This window comes from Panthera pardus, unplaced genomic scaffold (assembly GCF_024362965.1).
Source record: "Panthera pardus isolate Hobbes unplaced genomic scaffold, ASM2436296v1 HiC_scaffold_6, whole genome shotgun sequence".
Classification (NCBI taxonomy): domain Eukaryota; kingdom Metazoa; phylum Chordata; class Mammalia; order Carnivora; family Felidae; genus Panthera; species Panthera pardus.
This window is the reverse complement of record NW_026526991.1, coordinates 60,431,229-60,449,629: the sequence shown is the minus strand read 5'-3', so window position 1 is coordinate 60,449,629 and position 18,401 is coordinate 60,431,229. Positions and strand designations below refer to the sequence as shown.

At 35.7% G+C, this 18,401-nt stretch overlaps 1 protein-coding gene across 1 annotated transcript; it reads left to right on the top strand.

Moving 5' to 3' along the window:
* Positions 1-6,528: 6,528 nt before the first annotated feature.
* LOC109261089 (olfactory receptor 9K2-like) lies at positions 6,529-7,551 on the top strand. Its single transcript, XM_019439611.2, has one exon. The coding sequence runs from the start codon at positions 6,589-6,591 to the stop codon at positions 7,549-7,551; it is 963 nt and encodes a 320-aa protein (XP_019295156.2). The 5' UTR covers positions 6,529-6,588.
* Positions 7,552-18,401: the final 10,850 nt, after the last annotated feature.

Genomic DNA, 18,401 nt, shown 5'->3' with positions numbered 1-18,401 from the left:
GCTCTGGAAAGCAGTGTGGAGGTTCCTCAGAAAATTAAAAATAGACCTACCCTATGACCCAGCAATAGCACTGCTAGGAATTTACCCAAGGGATACAGGAGTGCTGATGCATAGGGGCACTTGTACCCCAATGTTTATAGCAGCACTCTCAACAATAGCCAAATTATGGAAAGAGCCTAAATGTCCATCAACTGATGAATGGATAAAGAAATTGTGGTTTATATACACAATGGAATACTACGTGGCAATGAGAAAGAATGAAATATGGCCCTTTGTAGCAACGTGGATGGAACTGGAGAGTGTGATGCTAAGTGAAATAAGCCATACAGAGAAAGACAGATACCATATGTTTTCACTCTTATGTGGATCCTGAGAAACTTAACAGAAACCCATGGGGGAGGAGAAGGGAAAAAAAAAAAAAAAAGAGGTTAGAGTGGGAGAGAGCCAAAGCATAGGAGACTGTTAAAAACTGAGAATAAACTGAGGGTTGATGGGGGGGTGGGAGGGAGGGGGGGTGGGTGATGGGTATTGAGGAGGGCACCTTTTGGGATGAGCACTGGGTGTTGTATGGAAACCAATTTGACAATAAATTTCATATATTGAAAAATAAATAAATAAATAAAATAATAAAAAAAAAAAAGAAAAATTCTACTGCCATTATTTCTTCAGATGTTCCTTTTTCTCGTTTTCCTTTTCTCCTCCCAGTATTCCAATTAAGTATTTGTTACACTTTTTCAGATTGTCACATAATTCTTGGATGCCATGCTCTGTTAAGTTTTTCTCTTTTTTTCTTTGCATTTAAGCTTGGTAAGTTTCTATTGAGCAGTCTTCAGGAATCACTGATTCCTTCCTCTAAGTTGTTCAGTCTACTAGTGTGCCTATCAAAGGCATTCTTCATTTCAGTTACAATGTTTTTGATATCTAGCATTTCTTTTGATTCTTTCTTACATCTTCTCTTTGTCCACTTATATTAGTCATCTGTTATTGCATGCTACTTTTTCCTTTAGAGCCCTTACTGTATTAATCATCATTATTTTCAGTTCCCTGTTAGATATGTCCACCATCTGATTCTGTTACTTGCTTTGGGCTTTTTCTTCCTTTTGTTACACATAGTAATTTTTTTCGTTGTTGTTGAAAGCAGAACACCTTGTATAGACAATAGAAACTGATGTAAATAGGCCATTAGTGTGAAGATTTATGAAACTCTTGCTAGGATAATCTTTTTAGGATGTGTTTAATATTTGCTGTGTTGCTGAAGCTCTAGGTACTTCTGGAAAAGTAGTATCTTCTAATGTCTTTGCTTTTGTCTTGTCTCTTGACTCTGAACTCTTATACGTATTCTTTCTCAGAGAGAAAAGGGCTCTACAGCTATAATACACTGTATTATGTTATATATTGTGTGGTGGTAGTTGTGGCAAGGGGTAGTGTTCTGTAATATTATGGTTATACCTCAATATTTTAGGCCTGTGTCCATAAGCTGTGATTTTCCCAACTGTTTCCCCAGTGATGTCAACTGACTAAGCCACCCAGACCCCCCTCCTTTTTAACTCAATCTTAAGTTTGGTTTGTTTCTATTATTATGTATTCAAGTTTAAAATCTTTCCCTCCTGATTTGTTTCCTCTTTGTCAAGAATTATAGTAATTCACTGCTTATTGTACAATCTCTGAAAATAGTTGTTCATATTTTTTTTTCCAGAATTTAGTTTTTTGTCACAGAAGGCAAATCTTGTGGGAATGCTTCTTACATGACTAGATGTGGAAACATCTTAAATTCATTATTTTCAAACATTAAATGACATTTACATTTGTAATGTAAGCACACATTTCAGTGAGAGTTTACTATTCTTTATATATTGACATATTTTATTTGTTTATATTCTGTTTAAAACTTTTGAAGTGAAATTTATGAGACTGACTTACCTATAATTTTTATATTAGTTTCTATATAAGACTCATGACAGACTCATAAATATAGGTTGGAAATATTGCCTTTATGATCACTCTTGGGTTTGTAAGAATGGTCTTGTTTCTTTTATTTATTTATTTATTTTTATTTTTTATTTTAAAAATATATTTAATATGAAATTTATTGTCAAATTGGTTTCCATACAACACCTAGTGCTCATCCCAACAAGTGCCCTCCTCAATGCCCATCACGCACTTTCCCCTCCTTCTCTTGAACATTAATAATAATAGTGAAGCCAATTACAAAAGAGTCATTTTTCACTTGAAGATTATTAATAAAAATTTAATTTTAGTAAATATTTTAAAATCTATGTTTCTCCTTTATACATCATTTGATCTATTTAAATTTTTTTATTTAAAAAATTAATTTTTGGTAAAAATATTGTTTATTATACAGTTGAATCCCTGAGCAGAGGTTGGGAGCATAGAACTCCCATGTAGCCAGAAATCTGCATATAATTCTTGACTCCCTAAAGTTGAAACTGCTAATATCTTACTGACAACCATAAGACTTACTGATAACATAAACAGTTGACTAACATATATTTTGTGTGTTATATGTATTTTATGCTGTTTTCTTACAATTAAGTAAGCTAGAGAAGAGAAAATGTTATTAAGAAAATCATAAGGAAGGGACAATACATTTACAGCACTATACTGTATTTATTGAAAAAGATCTGTGTTGAAGTGGACCCATGCAGTTCAAGTCCATGTTGTTCAGGGATGAATTGTGTATATATTTTAAATATCAGGAGTACCTGTCTATAGTGCTATCCCCTTTTCATTCCTGATACTTGTGATTTGATGTTGCTGTTTTTCCATTGTTATATTGGTTAGGGTTTTATACATCTTACTGGTCTTCCTGAGAATCAATGTTAAGCCATGTGATCATCTCACACCTGTCAGAATGGCTAAAATCAAAAACAAGAAACAAGCGCGAGTGAGGATGCAGTTCTCCATGAAGGAAACTTCATGCACTGTTGGTGGGAATGCAAACTGGTGCAGCCACTATGGAAAACGGTATGGAGTTTCCTCAAAAAGTTAAAAACAGAACTACCCTGTGATCTGGTATGCACACTACTGGGTATTTACCCCAAAAATACAAAAACGCTGATTCAAAGGGATACACGCACCCCTGTGTCTATTGCAGCATTATTGCCAATAGCCAAATTATGGAGGTGGCCCAAGTGTCCATTGATAAATGAATGGAAGAGAATATGTGGTCTAAATATACAATGGAATATTATCCAGCCATAAAAAAGAATGAAATCTTGCCATTTGCAACGACATAGATGGAGCTAGAGAATATAATGTTAAGCGAGATAACTTAGAGAAAGACAAATACCATATGATTTCAGTTATATGTGGAATTTAAGGAACAAAACTAAATAACAAAGGAAAAAGGAGGCAGAGACACAGAGAGAGAGAGAAACAAAGAAATCAACTCTTAACCATAGAGAACAAACTGATGGTTACCAGACGGGAGGAGGAGAGGTGACTGGGGAGATGGGGGAAATAAAAGAAGGGGATTAAAGAGTACACTTATCATGATAAGCATTGAATAAAGTATACAATTGAAGAATCACTATATTATACACCTGTGACTAATATGACATGTATGTTCACTATACCAAAATTAAAATTAAAAACTTAATAAAACATACAAAAATAGCCAGTAGAAAAAAATGTTAAGCCATGTGAATATCCTATATTATCCTTATTTTTTCTATTTCATGAATTTTTATCTGCATTATTTACTTTCATTTTTTTTGTTTTGACTTGTTTTCTATTTCACTATGTTAAAATAGAAGATTAATCTAGTTGTTCCTGCTTTTCTTGCTTATAGTACCTACTTACAGTGTTTTTCATATATCTCTTTAAGTACTTCTTTTCCTGTATTGCAGAAGTTTAGACATAGCAAACTGTACTATTTCAAAGTCAAAATTTAACTTGACTTGTTTTTGATCCATTGAGTTTTAGCTAATTACCTAATTATTATTTATTTCTATATTAACCTGAGCATCATCAAAGAACATACCCTGTATGATTTCAATCGTTGAATCTGTGGAGGGTTTCTTTATGTCCCATCACAATAGTGAATGACAGTAAGTGTTCTTATGTATTTTGAGCACTAGCATGTTTTTATTGCTAATGCCATTGTGGGAAGTTTAAGGAATTGGATGCTTGTACATTTTATAGATTAGATAGTCAAACTCTACCCTGTGTGCTTTCTAGTTGGAGATGTTGGAGAGTTCAAATATCTCCTGTTACTATAGTTCTTGGCACAGATTTTGTTCTATCGATGAGGTCCACACACACTCAGAATTGGAAAGGGCAAAGTGAGCTGAGGATCAACTTTCTGGTCCGTTTGACATTTTATACCAAGGAAATTTCATCTTAGAAAGGTTGTGAATACATGTGGGCTATTTTCCAAGCAGTATTGAGACCCCACCTTCCTAGTGAAGCTATTTTAATGGATGAGGAAGCAGTGACATCTTTTTGCTTTCATTTATCTGGTCCCTGGACCACAGTTAAGGTTATGCATTTTTAAAATTGTATCTCTAATGCTAGCCTATCTTTGTGAATTTTACTATATGCTCTTAGGGTCATTATAAGAGTGTCACCCTGAAGTTCCTCCAGTCTTTCCAAGTTTCACAGGCCTCAATTCACCTTAATTAATCATCTCCTGTTTAAAATACTTAAACTGTTTACTTCTCCTACACTTACAAAACTTCTACTAATACAACGTTATAGTATGGAAGAGCTCTGGGCCTATATGTTTTGCTATCTACACACTAAAAAAGTTCCAGATAATTCTAGAAATAATTTTTAAATAAAAAAGAGATTTTCTAAAAATAGAATTATAATTAACTTATGGAAATATTCAGGGAAAATGGCATCCAAACAATATTAGTTACATTAAATAGAGTATTATGTCTCTGGTTTTATTGTACTCCTTAGTCACATATGATTATTAAGGATTTTTAAATACAGATCATGATCTTTTATACATATTCTTACTAAGAATTTAAAAAATATTTTTTTAATATTATCATTCCTTCCACTATATTTTCAAACTATTTAGTATTTACACATAAGAAAGCTTAGATTAGCAAAACTTTATCTGATTTTGTGACTTCGAGGGCATTTGTCATATCATGAAATACATTGACATCAGGAAATACAGGTAAATCATTATGTGGAGTTAATTTCTACCTTTTTTTAAAGCATAGCAAATATAACTTATGATGATTTAATATATTCATTTGTTTTAAACTTACATATCACAAACATTTAAATCTGTTTTTTTATGTTTATAAGTATGCTAGGATAATTATCAGAACATTTTTCTTTATCAATGAAGAAAATAAAGTCCAGAGAAAGCCCTCAAAGGATACACGCAACCAGAGAAGGAAAGCTCCTTATGTTTGGGCTATTATTAGATTATTTGCTTATGTCTGAGGTTACTGCAGTCCTCATGGACAACAGCCCTTGAGCCTGCACTTCTGTCCCCATAAATGACTTTATGATTGCTCCTCTCCCAATGGAATCCATCACAGAGGATGAGCAAAACCTCAATGTGGAAAACTCCTGAAGAAAGGTATCAGAAGTAAAGTAAGTACTATTGATATTTTACTGAGTGATCATGGACTCTGGAGACCCAAGGTTGTTATGGTCCTCAAATATCCACGGTTATCCCATTGTCCTTATATTAAGATATATAAGGCATAATAGAATACAAGAAAGGAACTCTCCTTCGTATATATATTCCTTAAGGCTGTTGGCCCTGACTGAAGAGTGAGAGCCCTTGAATTGATGCAGCTTTGATAAAAAGTTATTCATTGTCATGTGAAGATTGGAATCTTTATCAGCTTCTTTCTCTGCTTCAAAGAAAATGGCTAATATGTAATATATGAAATCACAGAACTACTAATGGAAATAAAATATATACAATGAGGCAATAAAATGCATTTGTTTGGGAAGAATATCCTTGACCTGAGATTTGGAAAGAGCTTTAGAAATGCTATCTAGGCTTACTGATTGCTTTGATGTTATTAATTTTAACATACCGATAACTAATCACTTTTTATTCTATTTTCAGAGTTGGCACAGTAATAATGGAATTCAAATAGAGGTAAAAGAAGGCAAAAATATTTCTAAATATGTTTGTTACTGTTTTTAATGATTCAGACACTGATAGGCAATCATGATGGCTATGGCACTATCATACAGATTATATGTATTCTTTGTATTTTAGATTATATTCTTATTTTAGGTAAAGATAATTATTTAACGATAAATACATTAGGAATAGAAACTCAAAACGTGACAAACATTGACAATATATTAAATTACTTCCTTGGTAAATACTCAGCAAAATTATGATCTAAAATACAATAACCTTTAACTTCTTTCACTGCTTAATAGAATAACAGTCTTATGGACTTAGTATTATATAGTTCAAATTCCTGATTCCTTATGACGTTAACATGGTTTTATATGCAATATTTAATTAAGATATAACTAATTTAGTCTACACTTAAGAAAGTGTTTGTGTTACTAGAAACAAAGCCCAGATTTCATTTGTTTGTTCTTCCTTGTGCCTTTCAGCAGGTTTCTGCCATGAGTGACAGGGGAACAAACAATCACTCGGAAGTGACTGACTTCATCCTTGTAGGCTTCAGGGTCCGCTCTGAGCTCCACTTTCTCCTCTTCCTGATCTTTCTGCTTGTGTATGCCATGATCCTCCTAGGGAATGTTGGGATGATGACCATTATTATGACCGATCCTCGGCTGAACACACCGATGTATTTCTTCCTAGGCAACCTGTCCTTCATTGATCTCTTCTATTCGTCTGTTATTGCACCCAAGGCCATGATCAACTTCTGGTCTGAGAGCAAGTCAATCTCCTTTGCAGGTTGTGTGACCCAGCTCTTTCTCTTTGCCCTCTTCATTGTGGCAGAGGGATTTCTCCTGGCAGCCATGGCCTATGACCGCTTCATTGCCATCTGCAACCCACTCCTCTACTCTGTCCAGATGACAGCACATCTCTGCACGCAGTTGGTGGCTGGTTCCTATATTTGTGGCTGCTTTAGCTCAATTCTTTTGACCAGCGTGACATTTACTTTGTCCTTTTGTGCTTCCCGAGCCATCGACCACTTTTACTGTGATTACCGTCCACTTCAAAGGATTTCTTGTTCTGATATCTACTTTCTTAAGGTGGTTTCTTTTTTCTTATGCAGCATTATTATTTTGCCTACCATAATTGTCATTATTGTGTCCTATATGTATATTGTGTCCACGGTTTTAAAGATAAGATCCACTGAGGGACGTAAGAAAGCGTTTTCCACTTGCAGCTCTCACCTGGGAGTCGTGAGTGTGCTGTATGGTGCTGTGATTTTTATGTATTTCATCCCTGATAGATTTCCTGAGCTGAGTAAAGTGGCCTCATTATGTTACACCCTAGTCACTCCCATGCTGAATCCTTTGATTTACTCCCTGAGAAACAAAGATGTCAAAGAAGCTTTGAGAAAGATTCTAGGGAAAAAAATACTTTTATTTAATTCTATCTTAACAGTGACATAACTGAAAGACATGGGTATTATGACAGTCTAGGGAGGCATTGACACAAAGAATGCACCAATGATTTTGAAATATTTAATTTTAGAAAGTTTATTTATTTAAATCCCTTGTACTTATAGCTGAAGAATACATTTGGTCTATATTTTGCCTAGCTGTTGATTTTGGGATGGAATGGCTTTCTCCATACTTCATCTTCATTTGAGTAAAGACAATGATTGCCACGTAATTTGATTTTAAGGAAAATATATTCCAAGGGAATTTTTTCCAAGCGAAAAATATTTTCTAAGGGAAAATAGAACTAAACTGCCATATGTTAGTCCAGTGAAAAAGACATTTATGGAAAATACAAAGAAAGTGTAGTTTCTAAAGGTGAGTGGTTCTATGGTCAAAGAACTCTTCCTAAGCACATTTTAAAGCAAATAGCATTAAGCCAAGTGAAATAAATAGCTTTCTGTGCAAATGGAGAAAATAACTTGATGGTGAACTTCATGTGGTTTGTAAGTGATTTGTAACACACAAGACAAAGAGTGAAGCATGAGACTTAAAGGGAAATTCATGGAAATCATACAGACCTATATGTCAGGCCAAGGAAGCTGACCTTTATTCTGTAGACGGGGGTAAGCATTGGGGATTTTTAGAAAGACAGTATTGTATTCAAATTGTCATTATACGAAAATCATACTGGTAGATTTGAGGAAGATAAGTACTCTTTGGGAGAAAGACGGTAATCCCAAAAAGTGTGTGGTCATCCAAGAGGTTATGGTGGCTCTAATGGACGGAGTCTTATTAGGGACAGCGAAGAAAGAGATGACCTTTAGAATGGAAGGCTAAGTAAGCTGAATACTGATTGCTGGTTGATCACATGAGAATGACCTAGAAATGAGTAATGATGCTAATGTTTGAGCATCTGTGCTGGAGAAATGCTACCTCATAATGAGGAAGGAAATATAAGGGTAAGAATAGTTCATCGGGAAGAGTTAAGAAAATAAGCTCAGGTGTCAGACAGAGCTTTCAAATTCTGTCTTTGCCCCCTGCAGCTTCAGGTAAGTTACATAGTATCTCCACATTGTTATTTCCTCCTGAAAAATGGGGTGTATAAGAGAATCTCCACCATAGAGTCACTTGAATGATTGAATTATGTAAATTTCATATGTTTGTTAAATCCACATCAGATTTGTCTTTTCCTTCTGTTCTCAACACTATTCATGTTACGTCTGAGAGAGGAAGACACTAACTTTCTCTGCCCCTTTCTCTTTACTCTGTGCCATGAAGTGTCCCCAGCTCTCCAAGTGTATCTGCTTTCATTTCCATACACAGAGATTGAGAAAAGTTTACTAGTTATTTCAGTCTTTACCTTTCTCTCTGTAGAAAATTAAAGGAAAAGACTGTAAAATGACCAAAAAGGCAACAGAAGCCCCAATTATTTTTTTCTAATTAGTGTTTTTTTGTAATGTACATTTTAGCTAGCCAACATATAAGGCAATATTGGTTTCAGGAGTAGAATTCAGTGACTCATCATTTACATACAACACCCAGTGCTCATCACAAGTGCCCTCCTTAATGCCCATCACCCATCTAGCCCATCCCCCAATTAAATGCAAAATAGAATCTAACCATCAAATGCTGTATCTAGCCATCTCTATACCCATGTCTTTCTCTAGGTATCCTCTTTATAATTTAACATATGCATCTCTTACACCCAGATTAAAAAAAAATGCAGATTACTAGGGAAAATAGAGGTCTTACTAGGTAGAAAACCTTGATGAAGATTTTTAGATAAATGGTCACTGTGCCAAGATGGTGTCTTGTCTCTGGGTGCCTGGGTGGCTCAGTCGTTAAGCGTCTGACTTGCGCTCAGGTCATGATCTCGCTGGGTTTGTGAGTTTGAGCCCCGCGTCGGGCTCTGTGCTAACAGTTGAGAGCCTGGAGCCTCCTTCAGATTCTGTGTCTCCCCCTGTCTCTGTCCCTCCCAAGCTCATGCCCTGTCTCTCTCTGTCTCTCAATAATAAACATTAAAAAATTTTTTAAAAAGGATGGTGTCTTGTCTCTTTCCTGAGATGAGGAAGAAAGATGTTTAGGATGAGAGAGGCACATTTTACTAACGCTTCCCCATGAATAAGGTGCAGAATCACTCGTGACAACATTCAGGTCCTATAATGGAATGACCCGACAAAGAAAGAGGCTCCTCATCCTTTGAATCATCATCTATTGGAAATGAGTAATGCTTTACCAAACTGAGAAAAAGAACCTAACAATAGGGTTGACTGTTAGGAGAACAATGTTCCTCTATACTCACCATATGCTGCACCCCACAACCACCATCGGACTCACACACACATGTGTACAAACATTACCGTGGTCTGTCTCCGTCCCTCTGTCTCCATCTCTGTCTCTGCCTTTGTCTCTGTCTCTTTCTCTCACCCAGACACACACACACACACACACACACACACACACACACACATCAGACGAACACCAAGAAAGATCACTGGATGTAAAACTGAACCTAGAACAATATACGCCCAATGTCATGCAGCTGACTCAGAAGAAAATCCTCAGGTTGATGTAGAAGCTAACAGACCTCACCGTGACAAGATATGTACAATAATTTTTTAATTCTGACCTTTTCCCTTTTCCTGATGTCAAGAAATGTCTGTGTTGCTATAAGAATTGCATTCTTATATTCTGTTCTCTCTCCTGTTAGGAAATTACTCTTCTCTTTTTTCTTTGGATTCAAGGAGGATGCATGTGCTGTACAGTGTTAAGTTCTTAAAGCAGGGATATATTGAATAATAATGATAATAATAGTAACTAGTATGCGAATATAAATGAATCAAAATAGATACATAAATGTACAAACATATATGTATATGTAATTCTTTGAATATGATATATGCATTATAGGACCACTTATAAACAAATCAAAGTTGTAGCACAAGTCATGTATAAAATCATTTTAATATTTGTAGCTAATATTTTAATTTTGGGATTACATGATTTTTTATTAAGGTTTTATTTTAATTCCAGTAGAGTTAGCATACAGTGTTATATTAGTTTCAGGTGTACAACAGAGTGATTCAACACTTCCATACATCCTTATCAGTGCTCATCATGATAAATGTACTCTTTTAAATTTTATTTATTTATTTTTTTTAACATTTATTTATTTTTGAGAGACAGAGAGAGGTGGAGCATGAGCAGGGGAGGGGGAGAGAGAGAGATACAGAATCTGAAGCAGGCTCCAGGCTCTGAGCTGTTTGTTAACACAGAGCCCTATGCGGGGCTCGAATTCACAAACTGCAAGACCATGACCTGAGCTGAAGTCGGACTCTCACCGGACTGAGCCACCCAGGCACCCCATGATAAGTGTACTCTTAATCCCTTTCATCTATTTCACCCACCCTCTTGTCTAAATCTTTATGTACATAAGGCACGTCTTCAAACTCATCTGATGACTTCCCATTAAATGTATAATTATACCTGACAGTCTGTCAATAACTAGTAAAGTTTTCTTAATATAAATGATAGTGTTGATGGTAGTGAATCCTCACTCCACACCTGCTATGCTAACAATTATAGTAAAAGGTTTGAGCCTACTTTTATCACTGAGATTTTTTATATAATAAACATCTTCTATGTTCAGTAGTTTCCTGCTTTTGGCCAAAATTAAAACTTCAATCCACCCCCCCCCAAAGAGAGAGAAAGAGAGAGAAAGAGAGAGAGAGCGAGCGAGCAACATATCTGAGTCATTGCTCTAAAATGTAACTCCTTCAACCTAAAATACAAGATCTGACCAATTCTTTCTTCAACCACTGTATTGAGAAACAGTTGGTATAAAATAAACTGTATTCCTTCAGAGTATACAATTCTGAGTTTTGGCAGTTTTATACATCAGTGAAACCCTCACCAGACTAAGATCCCTAACTTGTATTTTAAAGTTTATAAACCTTTACTTAAGTAATATCTACACAGAACATGGGGTTTGAACTGATGACCCTGAGATCAAGAATCACCTGCTCTTCCTATTGGACCAGCCAGGAACCCCAAGATACAGAAGTTTTCTATCACCTCAGAAAGATTTATCATGCCCCTATTTAAGTCATGCCTCCTTCCAATCCCATTCCCAGATAACCAGTGATCTGATTTTTTTTTTTTTTTTGCACCTATCCATCTATTTATCTACCTATTTAACCTGCATGTCATATGCACTCTTTCCTGGAAGGCTTCTTTAAGTGAGTGAAATGAATTTGAATTTATTACTTTTGTCATGTGTAGAAGTAATTCACTCTTTTTATTGGTCAGTAGCATTCCATCTTTAGTTGCATATATACACCAAATTTTGTTTATGCACTCTTAAATTGATGGGCAATTGATTAGATATTGTGAATAAAGCCAATATGAACATTCACATGACATGTATTTGAACCAGGGCCTACTCTGTCTCCCCCCCCTCCCAGCCCAGCATGATAGGAAGCACACAGGCAAATGCAGACTCCTCTTCCCCTAGATCCCAGTCAAGGGCTACTCTATCACCTTGAGAGTGGCAGTCTGAAAACATTTCTTACCCCTTCCAGCTCCATGCTGCAGAAGCTCCACTCAAGGAAATAGTAGCTAAAAGGTCTAGAGATCTCTACCTCTATCCAGCATCTATTCATAAGATAGAAGGTCTACCCCAAGCATGATAGGCCAAGAATTACAGGGCTCCACTTCAACTGAGTCAGTTCAAAGGATAGAGGTTTTTTGCCAAAAGAGATAAGCTTAGAAGACCATAGGTTACTGACCTCAGCAGAAACCTGCTCATAAACCAGGGTGTCACTATGAGAGAACTGAACCATGCTCCTGTTCCAGTTCCAGAACAGTTGAGCACAGGTTTTACCTGGAATGAAAGGCAGGCAGTAATAACAGAGGCTCCAAACTCTCCTCAAGTGAACTGACTTTATTTGGAACAAAGTGTGGGAAAATTCTAGCTTAAGTGACTCTCAAACACAATGCACATTTGGTGATAAGACATTAAGACGAGTCTGGTAGCCCCATGAGAGCATAAATCTAAGTGTAGACCCACTCCAACTAGATGTATATTAGAGAGAACCAGGGAAGGAGACAGCTAAGAAGCCCCTTCTGGAATTAGTGCAAACCTCTAAGACTGGCCTTAAAGACCATCCTTGCAGAGGGGGCAGAACAATTGGATCAGACAATGGAGAAATATGTGTCCCACAATGTTTTCAAAACAATAGAACAAGGAGAATTCCTGGAGTCTCTGTGCTCAGTGGAAAACCTACAGAAGCACATCACTCAACAAAATGATCATGGGAGGACACAGCAGAAGCCAGCCTCAATAAAACCACTGTCATCAAAGAGTGTGCACAAACCTAAGCTTGTGCCTCTGGGAAAGGACACAAAGGGTTTCTCAGAGCAAATAGATTTGAATAATACAGTCAAAAAAACCAAAACCGAAAAAAATGACAAAAATACAAAAATTATTTCAAAAACACATTCTGGAGTTTAAAGGTACAATGACTGAAAGATGTTGTATAGTGGGAATCATGTAGCATGTACCGTTTCAGATTGGCTTCTTTCATTTGATAACATGCATTTACAGCCACATTTACATGTCCTTTCACAGCTTGAAAGAGTTAGCTCGTTTCTTGTCTTTTTTTTTTTTTACCTTATTTTATTTTATTTTTGAGAGAGAGAGAGAGAGGGCATGAGTGGGGGAGGAGCAGAGGGAGAGAGGGTGAATGTTAAGCAGGCTTCCCACCCATCATGGAGCCTGAGGCAGTTTGATCCCAGGACCCTGAGATCATGACCTGAGGCAAATCAAGAGTTGTATGCTTAACGGAATGGGCCAACCAGGGGTCCCTTAGCTCATTTCTTTTTACCTCTGAATATTATTCTATTGTCTAGATATATCACAGTTTAGTATTCATTACCTGTCAAAGGACATTTTCATTATTTCCGTGTTTTTGCAATTATGAATAAAGCCGCTAGACACATTCATGTGCAGGATCTTGTGTGGACATGAGAGTTTTCAACTTGTTTGAGTGAATATCATGGAGGACAATAGCTGGATTGTATAGTAAGAGTATGTATAGTAAGAGTAAGAGTATGTTTAGTTTTGTATGAAATTGAAAAACTTTATTCCAAATTAGCTGTACCATTTTGCATTCACCATAGCAATGACTGAGGATTACTGTTCCTCCGCATCCTTGCCAGCGTTTGGTGGCATCAGTAGTTTCTATTTTGGCCATTGTAATAGAGTGTAGTGGTAGTAGTTTACTGTTCTTTCTTTTTGTTTCTTTTTAATTAAGACTTCAATTTTTTAGAAAAGTTTAAGGTAGAGAGATTTACCTGATATCTCCTGCCCCCACACATGCATACCTTCTACCATTGCCAACATTCCCCACCAGATTGGTATGTTTATGACAATTGATGAACCTATAATGACACCTATTATCATCAAAAATCCAGTTTGCTTAAGGGTTCACCCTTGGTATCATATGGGTTTGGACGAATATAAATGACATGTATCCCTAATGATGGAACCATACAATCTTTTGTCCTAAAAATCTTTTCTGCTCTGGTGTTCATCCCTTCCCCAACCCACAGCCCTAGCAACCACTTATCTTCTTTCTCACTCTATAGTTTTGCCTTTTTCAGAATGCCATATTTGGACCACACATAGGTATTCTTTTCAGAGTGGCTTCTTTCACCAGTAATAAGTATTTAAGATTCCTCCTGGTCTTTTTGCAGCTTGATAGTTCATTGTTTTTTTGCACTAAATAATATTTTGTTCCCTGAATATACCATGGTTTATTTATCTAGTCACTTACTGAAGGAAATCTTGGTTGCTTGCATATTTTGGCATTTATGAATAAACCTGCTGTAAACTCCCATGTGCTGGTTTTGGTACAGACCTAAATTTTCAGCTCTTTTGGATAAATACCAAGCAACATACTTGCTAGATCATAGATCAGTAAGAGTGTGTTTAGTTTTGTGAGAAACTGCCAAACTGTCTACCAAAGTGGCTGTACTATTTTGCAATACCCACTAGTGATGCTTAAGTGTTCCTGTCGCTCCACATGCAATGATTTGATGTTGTCAGTATTCTGCATTTTGGTTATTCTGATAGGTGCATAGTGGTATCCCATTGTTGTTTTACATGACATTCCCTCATTGTATATGGTATAGAACACGTTTTCATATGTTTATCTGCCACCTGCATATTTTCCTTGAGGGGTGTCTGTTAAGGTCATTGTCTAGTTTTTAATAGGGTTGTTTGTTTTCTTATACTTGAGTATTAAGTGCTCCTTGCATTTTTGCATAACCTTTATTAAATATATCTTTTCTACGTATTTTCCCTGAGACTATGTCTTTTCTTCTTAATTGCTAAACGTGTGTTTCTCAGAGCAGAAGTTTTTAATTTTAGTGAATTTCAACTTATCAATTATGCTTTTCATGGATTGTGCCCTGGTCTTATATCTAAAAAGACATCACCAAACACAAAGTCATCTAGATTTCTCCCATGTTATCTTCTAAGGGTTTTGTAATTTTGTGTTTTACACTTAAGTTTATGACTTCTTTGAGTTAATTTTTGTGAATGTTGTAACGTCTATGTCTATGCTCACAGTTTTGCATGTGGGTGTCCAGGTGTTTCAGCACTCTTTATTGAACATCCTGTCTTTTCTTCATTGTATTACCTTTGCTTTCCTCCTTTTTTGAAGATCAGCTGATTCTATCGAGGATCTATTTTTAGTTTCTGTATTGGATTCAATTGATCTATTTGTTTATTCTTTCAGCAATAATACCACACTGTCTGGATTAGTGTAGCTGTATTGTTTTGCAGAATCGAAATTGTTTAATATCAGTCCTCCCATGCTGCTCTTCTCTTTCAATATTGTGTTGGTTATTGTGGCTTTTTACCTTTTCATATAACTTCATTTTAATATCTGAAGTTTGCCAATAACAAAAAATTACTTGCTAGAGTTTTGATTGAGATTGGATTGAATGTATAGAGCAAGTTGGGAAGAAATGACTTTTTGACAATACTGTCTTCCTCTCCATGAACAATCAATGGTTCTCCATTTATATAGGTCTTCTTTGATTTCTTCCATTATAATTTTATATCTTTCATTCTAGAGATCTTATACATATTTTGTGAGATTTATACCTAAGTATATTATTGGGAAAAGTGATAATATAAATAGTATTGCGTTTTAATTTTAAATTCCACTTTCTCATTGCTGGTATATGGAAAGCAATTAACTTTTGTACAGTAACCATACATCCTGCAACACTCCTATATTTCCTATTAGTTTTAGGAGGTTGTTTGGGCAATTCTTTCAGGTTTTCTACATAGACAACAATCACCTGTTTACAAAGATCGATTTATTCTTCCTTTCGTTGTGTATAATGCTTTATAGTATTTTGCTAGGGCTGCCATAACAAAATACCACACACGGGATGCCCTAAACCCCAATTTTTTTTCTCCCAGTACTGAAGATTGGAAGCCCAGAATCAAGGTGCCCTAAGTATTCTTAAGCTGCTGTCCTTGACTTGCAGATGTCTGCCCTCTTGCTCCCTCTTCACATGGTTGTCTCTGAGTGCATATGCACCTCTAATGGCTCTTTGTGTCTCCTAATATTTCCTTATAAACACACCAGCCAGACTGTATTAGAACCCGGCTGTAATAGCCTTATTTAGATTATTTCTCTGAAGGCTGTATCTCCTAATATAGTCACATACTGAGATATTGGGGGTCAGGGCTTCAACATATGAATTTGGAGAGACATCATTCAGCCCTTTTATGTCCTTTTTGTCTATTACATTATCTAAGACACCCAAAAAGGGTGCTGAAGAGATATGGTGAGCGGGGACATCTTTGCCTGATTCCTATCTTATTGAGAAAGCTTTTATTTCTTTTCTTTTTTTTTTTTTTTTTTTAGAGTCTGATCCAAATTTTATTAAAAAATCACATGTTTGTTTGGGAAGACCTTTATCTCTCCTTCTAGTCTAAATGACAGACTTGCTGGATAAAGGATTCTCGGCTGCATTTTTTTTTCTGTTCATCACATTGAAGATTTCCTGCCTTTCCTTTCTGGCCTGCCAAGTTTCAGTAGACAGATCCGTCACGAGTCTTATCAGTCTCTCTTTATATGTTAGAGCACGTTTATCCCTAGCTGCTTTCAGAATTCTCTCTTTATCCTTGTATTTTGCCAGTTTCACTGTGATATGTCGAGGAGAAGATTGATTCAAGTTACGTCTGAAGGGAGTTCTCTATGCCTCTTGGATTTCAATGCCTTTTTCCTTCCCCGGATCAGGGAAGTTCTCAGCTATGATTTCTTCAAGTACACCTTCAGCACCTTTCCCTCTCTCTTCCTCCTCTGGAATCCCTATTATACGGATATTGTTGTGTTTCATTGCATCACTTGGTTCTCTAATTCTCCCCTCATGCTCCTGGATTTTTTTCTCTCTTTTTCTCAGCTGAGAAAGCTTTTATTTCATCAGCATTAAATATAATCTCAGCTGTAGGTTTTTATAGATGTTCTTTTTTAAGTTAAGGAAATGCCCTTCTATTCCTAGTTTGCTAAGAGTTCCTTTACTTTTTATCTATTGGCAACATCACTAAAAACATCATACAAGACCAAAAATGGTGAGATACACTTCCTTGGTGTACTCCCCTCATACTAAGCAGGTAATAGGTCTCTAACCCACAATTTTTCAAATCACCTTTTTTCCCCCCGATTACATTACTATATTTCAAGCCCACATCAATGACATGAACTGATATAGCAGTATACTGACTCCAATCTTATTCCCTTTAAACAGATCTTCAATACAGACTGAAGACTTTCCTGATTGCCAGGACACTCTCTCAGGCATCCCACTTTGTAATCTGTATGTTTATCTTTGGCATAAAAATCTGTGGATTTGGATTGCTTGTGAATTCAAGGATATGATTCTGACACTGAATTGTAAGTTTCCTAAAGAATACTATTATTTATACCTGAGCCTACCACAAGACATATTATACTGTCAATGTATTAATCAAATATATAAATATTCATAGGTATAGATGAGTAAGTTTTGGATAACACACTATGTTAATGCCAACTTGCTCTATACCTTTATTAAATATTCTTCACAATAATTAACAGAGGAAAACAATGTACAAAAACCCCAATTGAGGCAATGATTGCTCAAAAATGTTTCCAGGTCACTATCTACCACTTTCTTTCTTTATATTAGGATTTAGCAACTAGTAGTGTCTCAGAACACTCTACAATGCCTGATCATTTGATATAAAAATTTCCAAATTAATCTTTATAGCAAAGATTACTTGTTATTTGTTTATTATTATTATTTCTTCTTGATATAATGCATATCAGATATTTGATTCAAAATGAATATTCAGTAACTATATAACGTGCTAAAACAAGGTAGTTATATAATTGGAAAGCATTATTTTTTAAAATAAGTTGGACATCCTTGTCAATATTAGTGATTATGTTATGAAGCAAGGAGAAATTCCAAAACAAACCGCTCACAAAACATTGTTTATACACTATATTAAATATAAAATTTGTGCTCAGCAGCAAGTCATTAAATAAATACAAACCAATTCTGTGAACAGAATGTTATTTGAGATAGTGGGAAGGCTCATTGTGAAAAATGCCTCTCTAACATCCAGGACATCTCCAATATCTGAGACGTTCAAGATGAACAATGCTCCAGGTACCTCACTAAAAAACAGTTCCAATAATGTATTTATACTGTTTAATTGAATAACTTTCATTAATGGGTACAAGGAGTATGAAAGAAATAGCCACAAAATCAATGGAGGAAAAAAACAATAA

Coding starts and splice junctions, on each gene's coding strand:
- LOC109261089 (XM_019439611.2), top strand. CDS start 6,589: ATGAGTGACAGGGGAACAAACAATCACTCGGAAGTGACTGACTTCATC.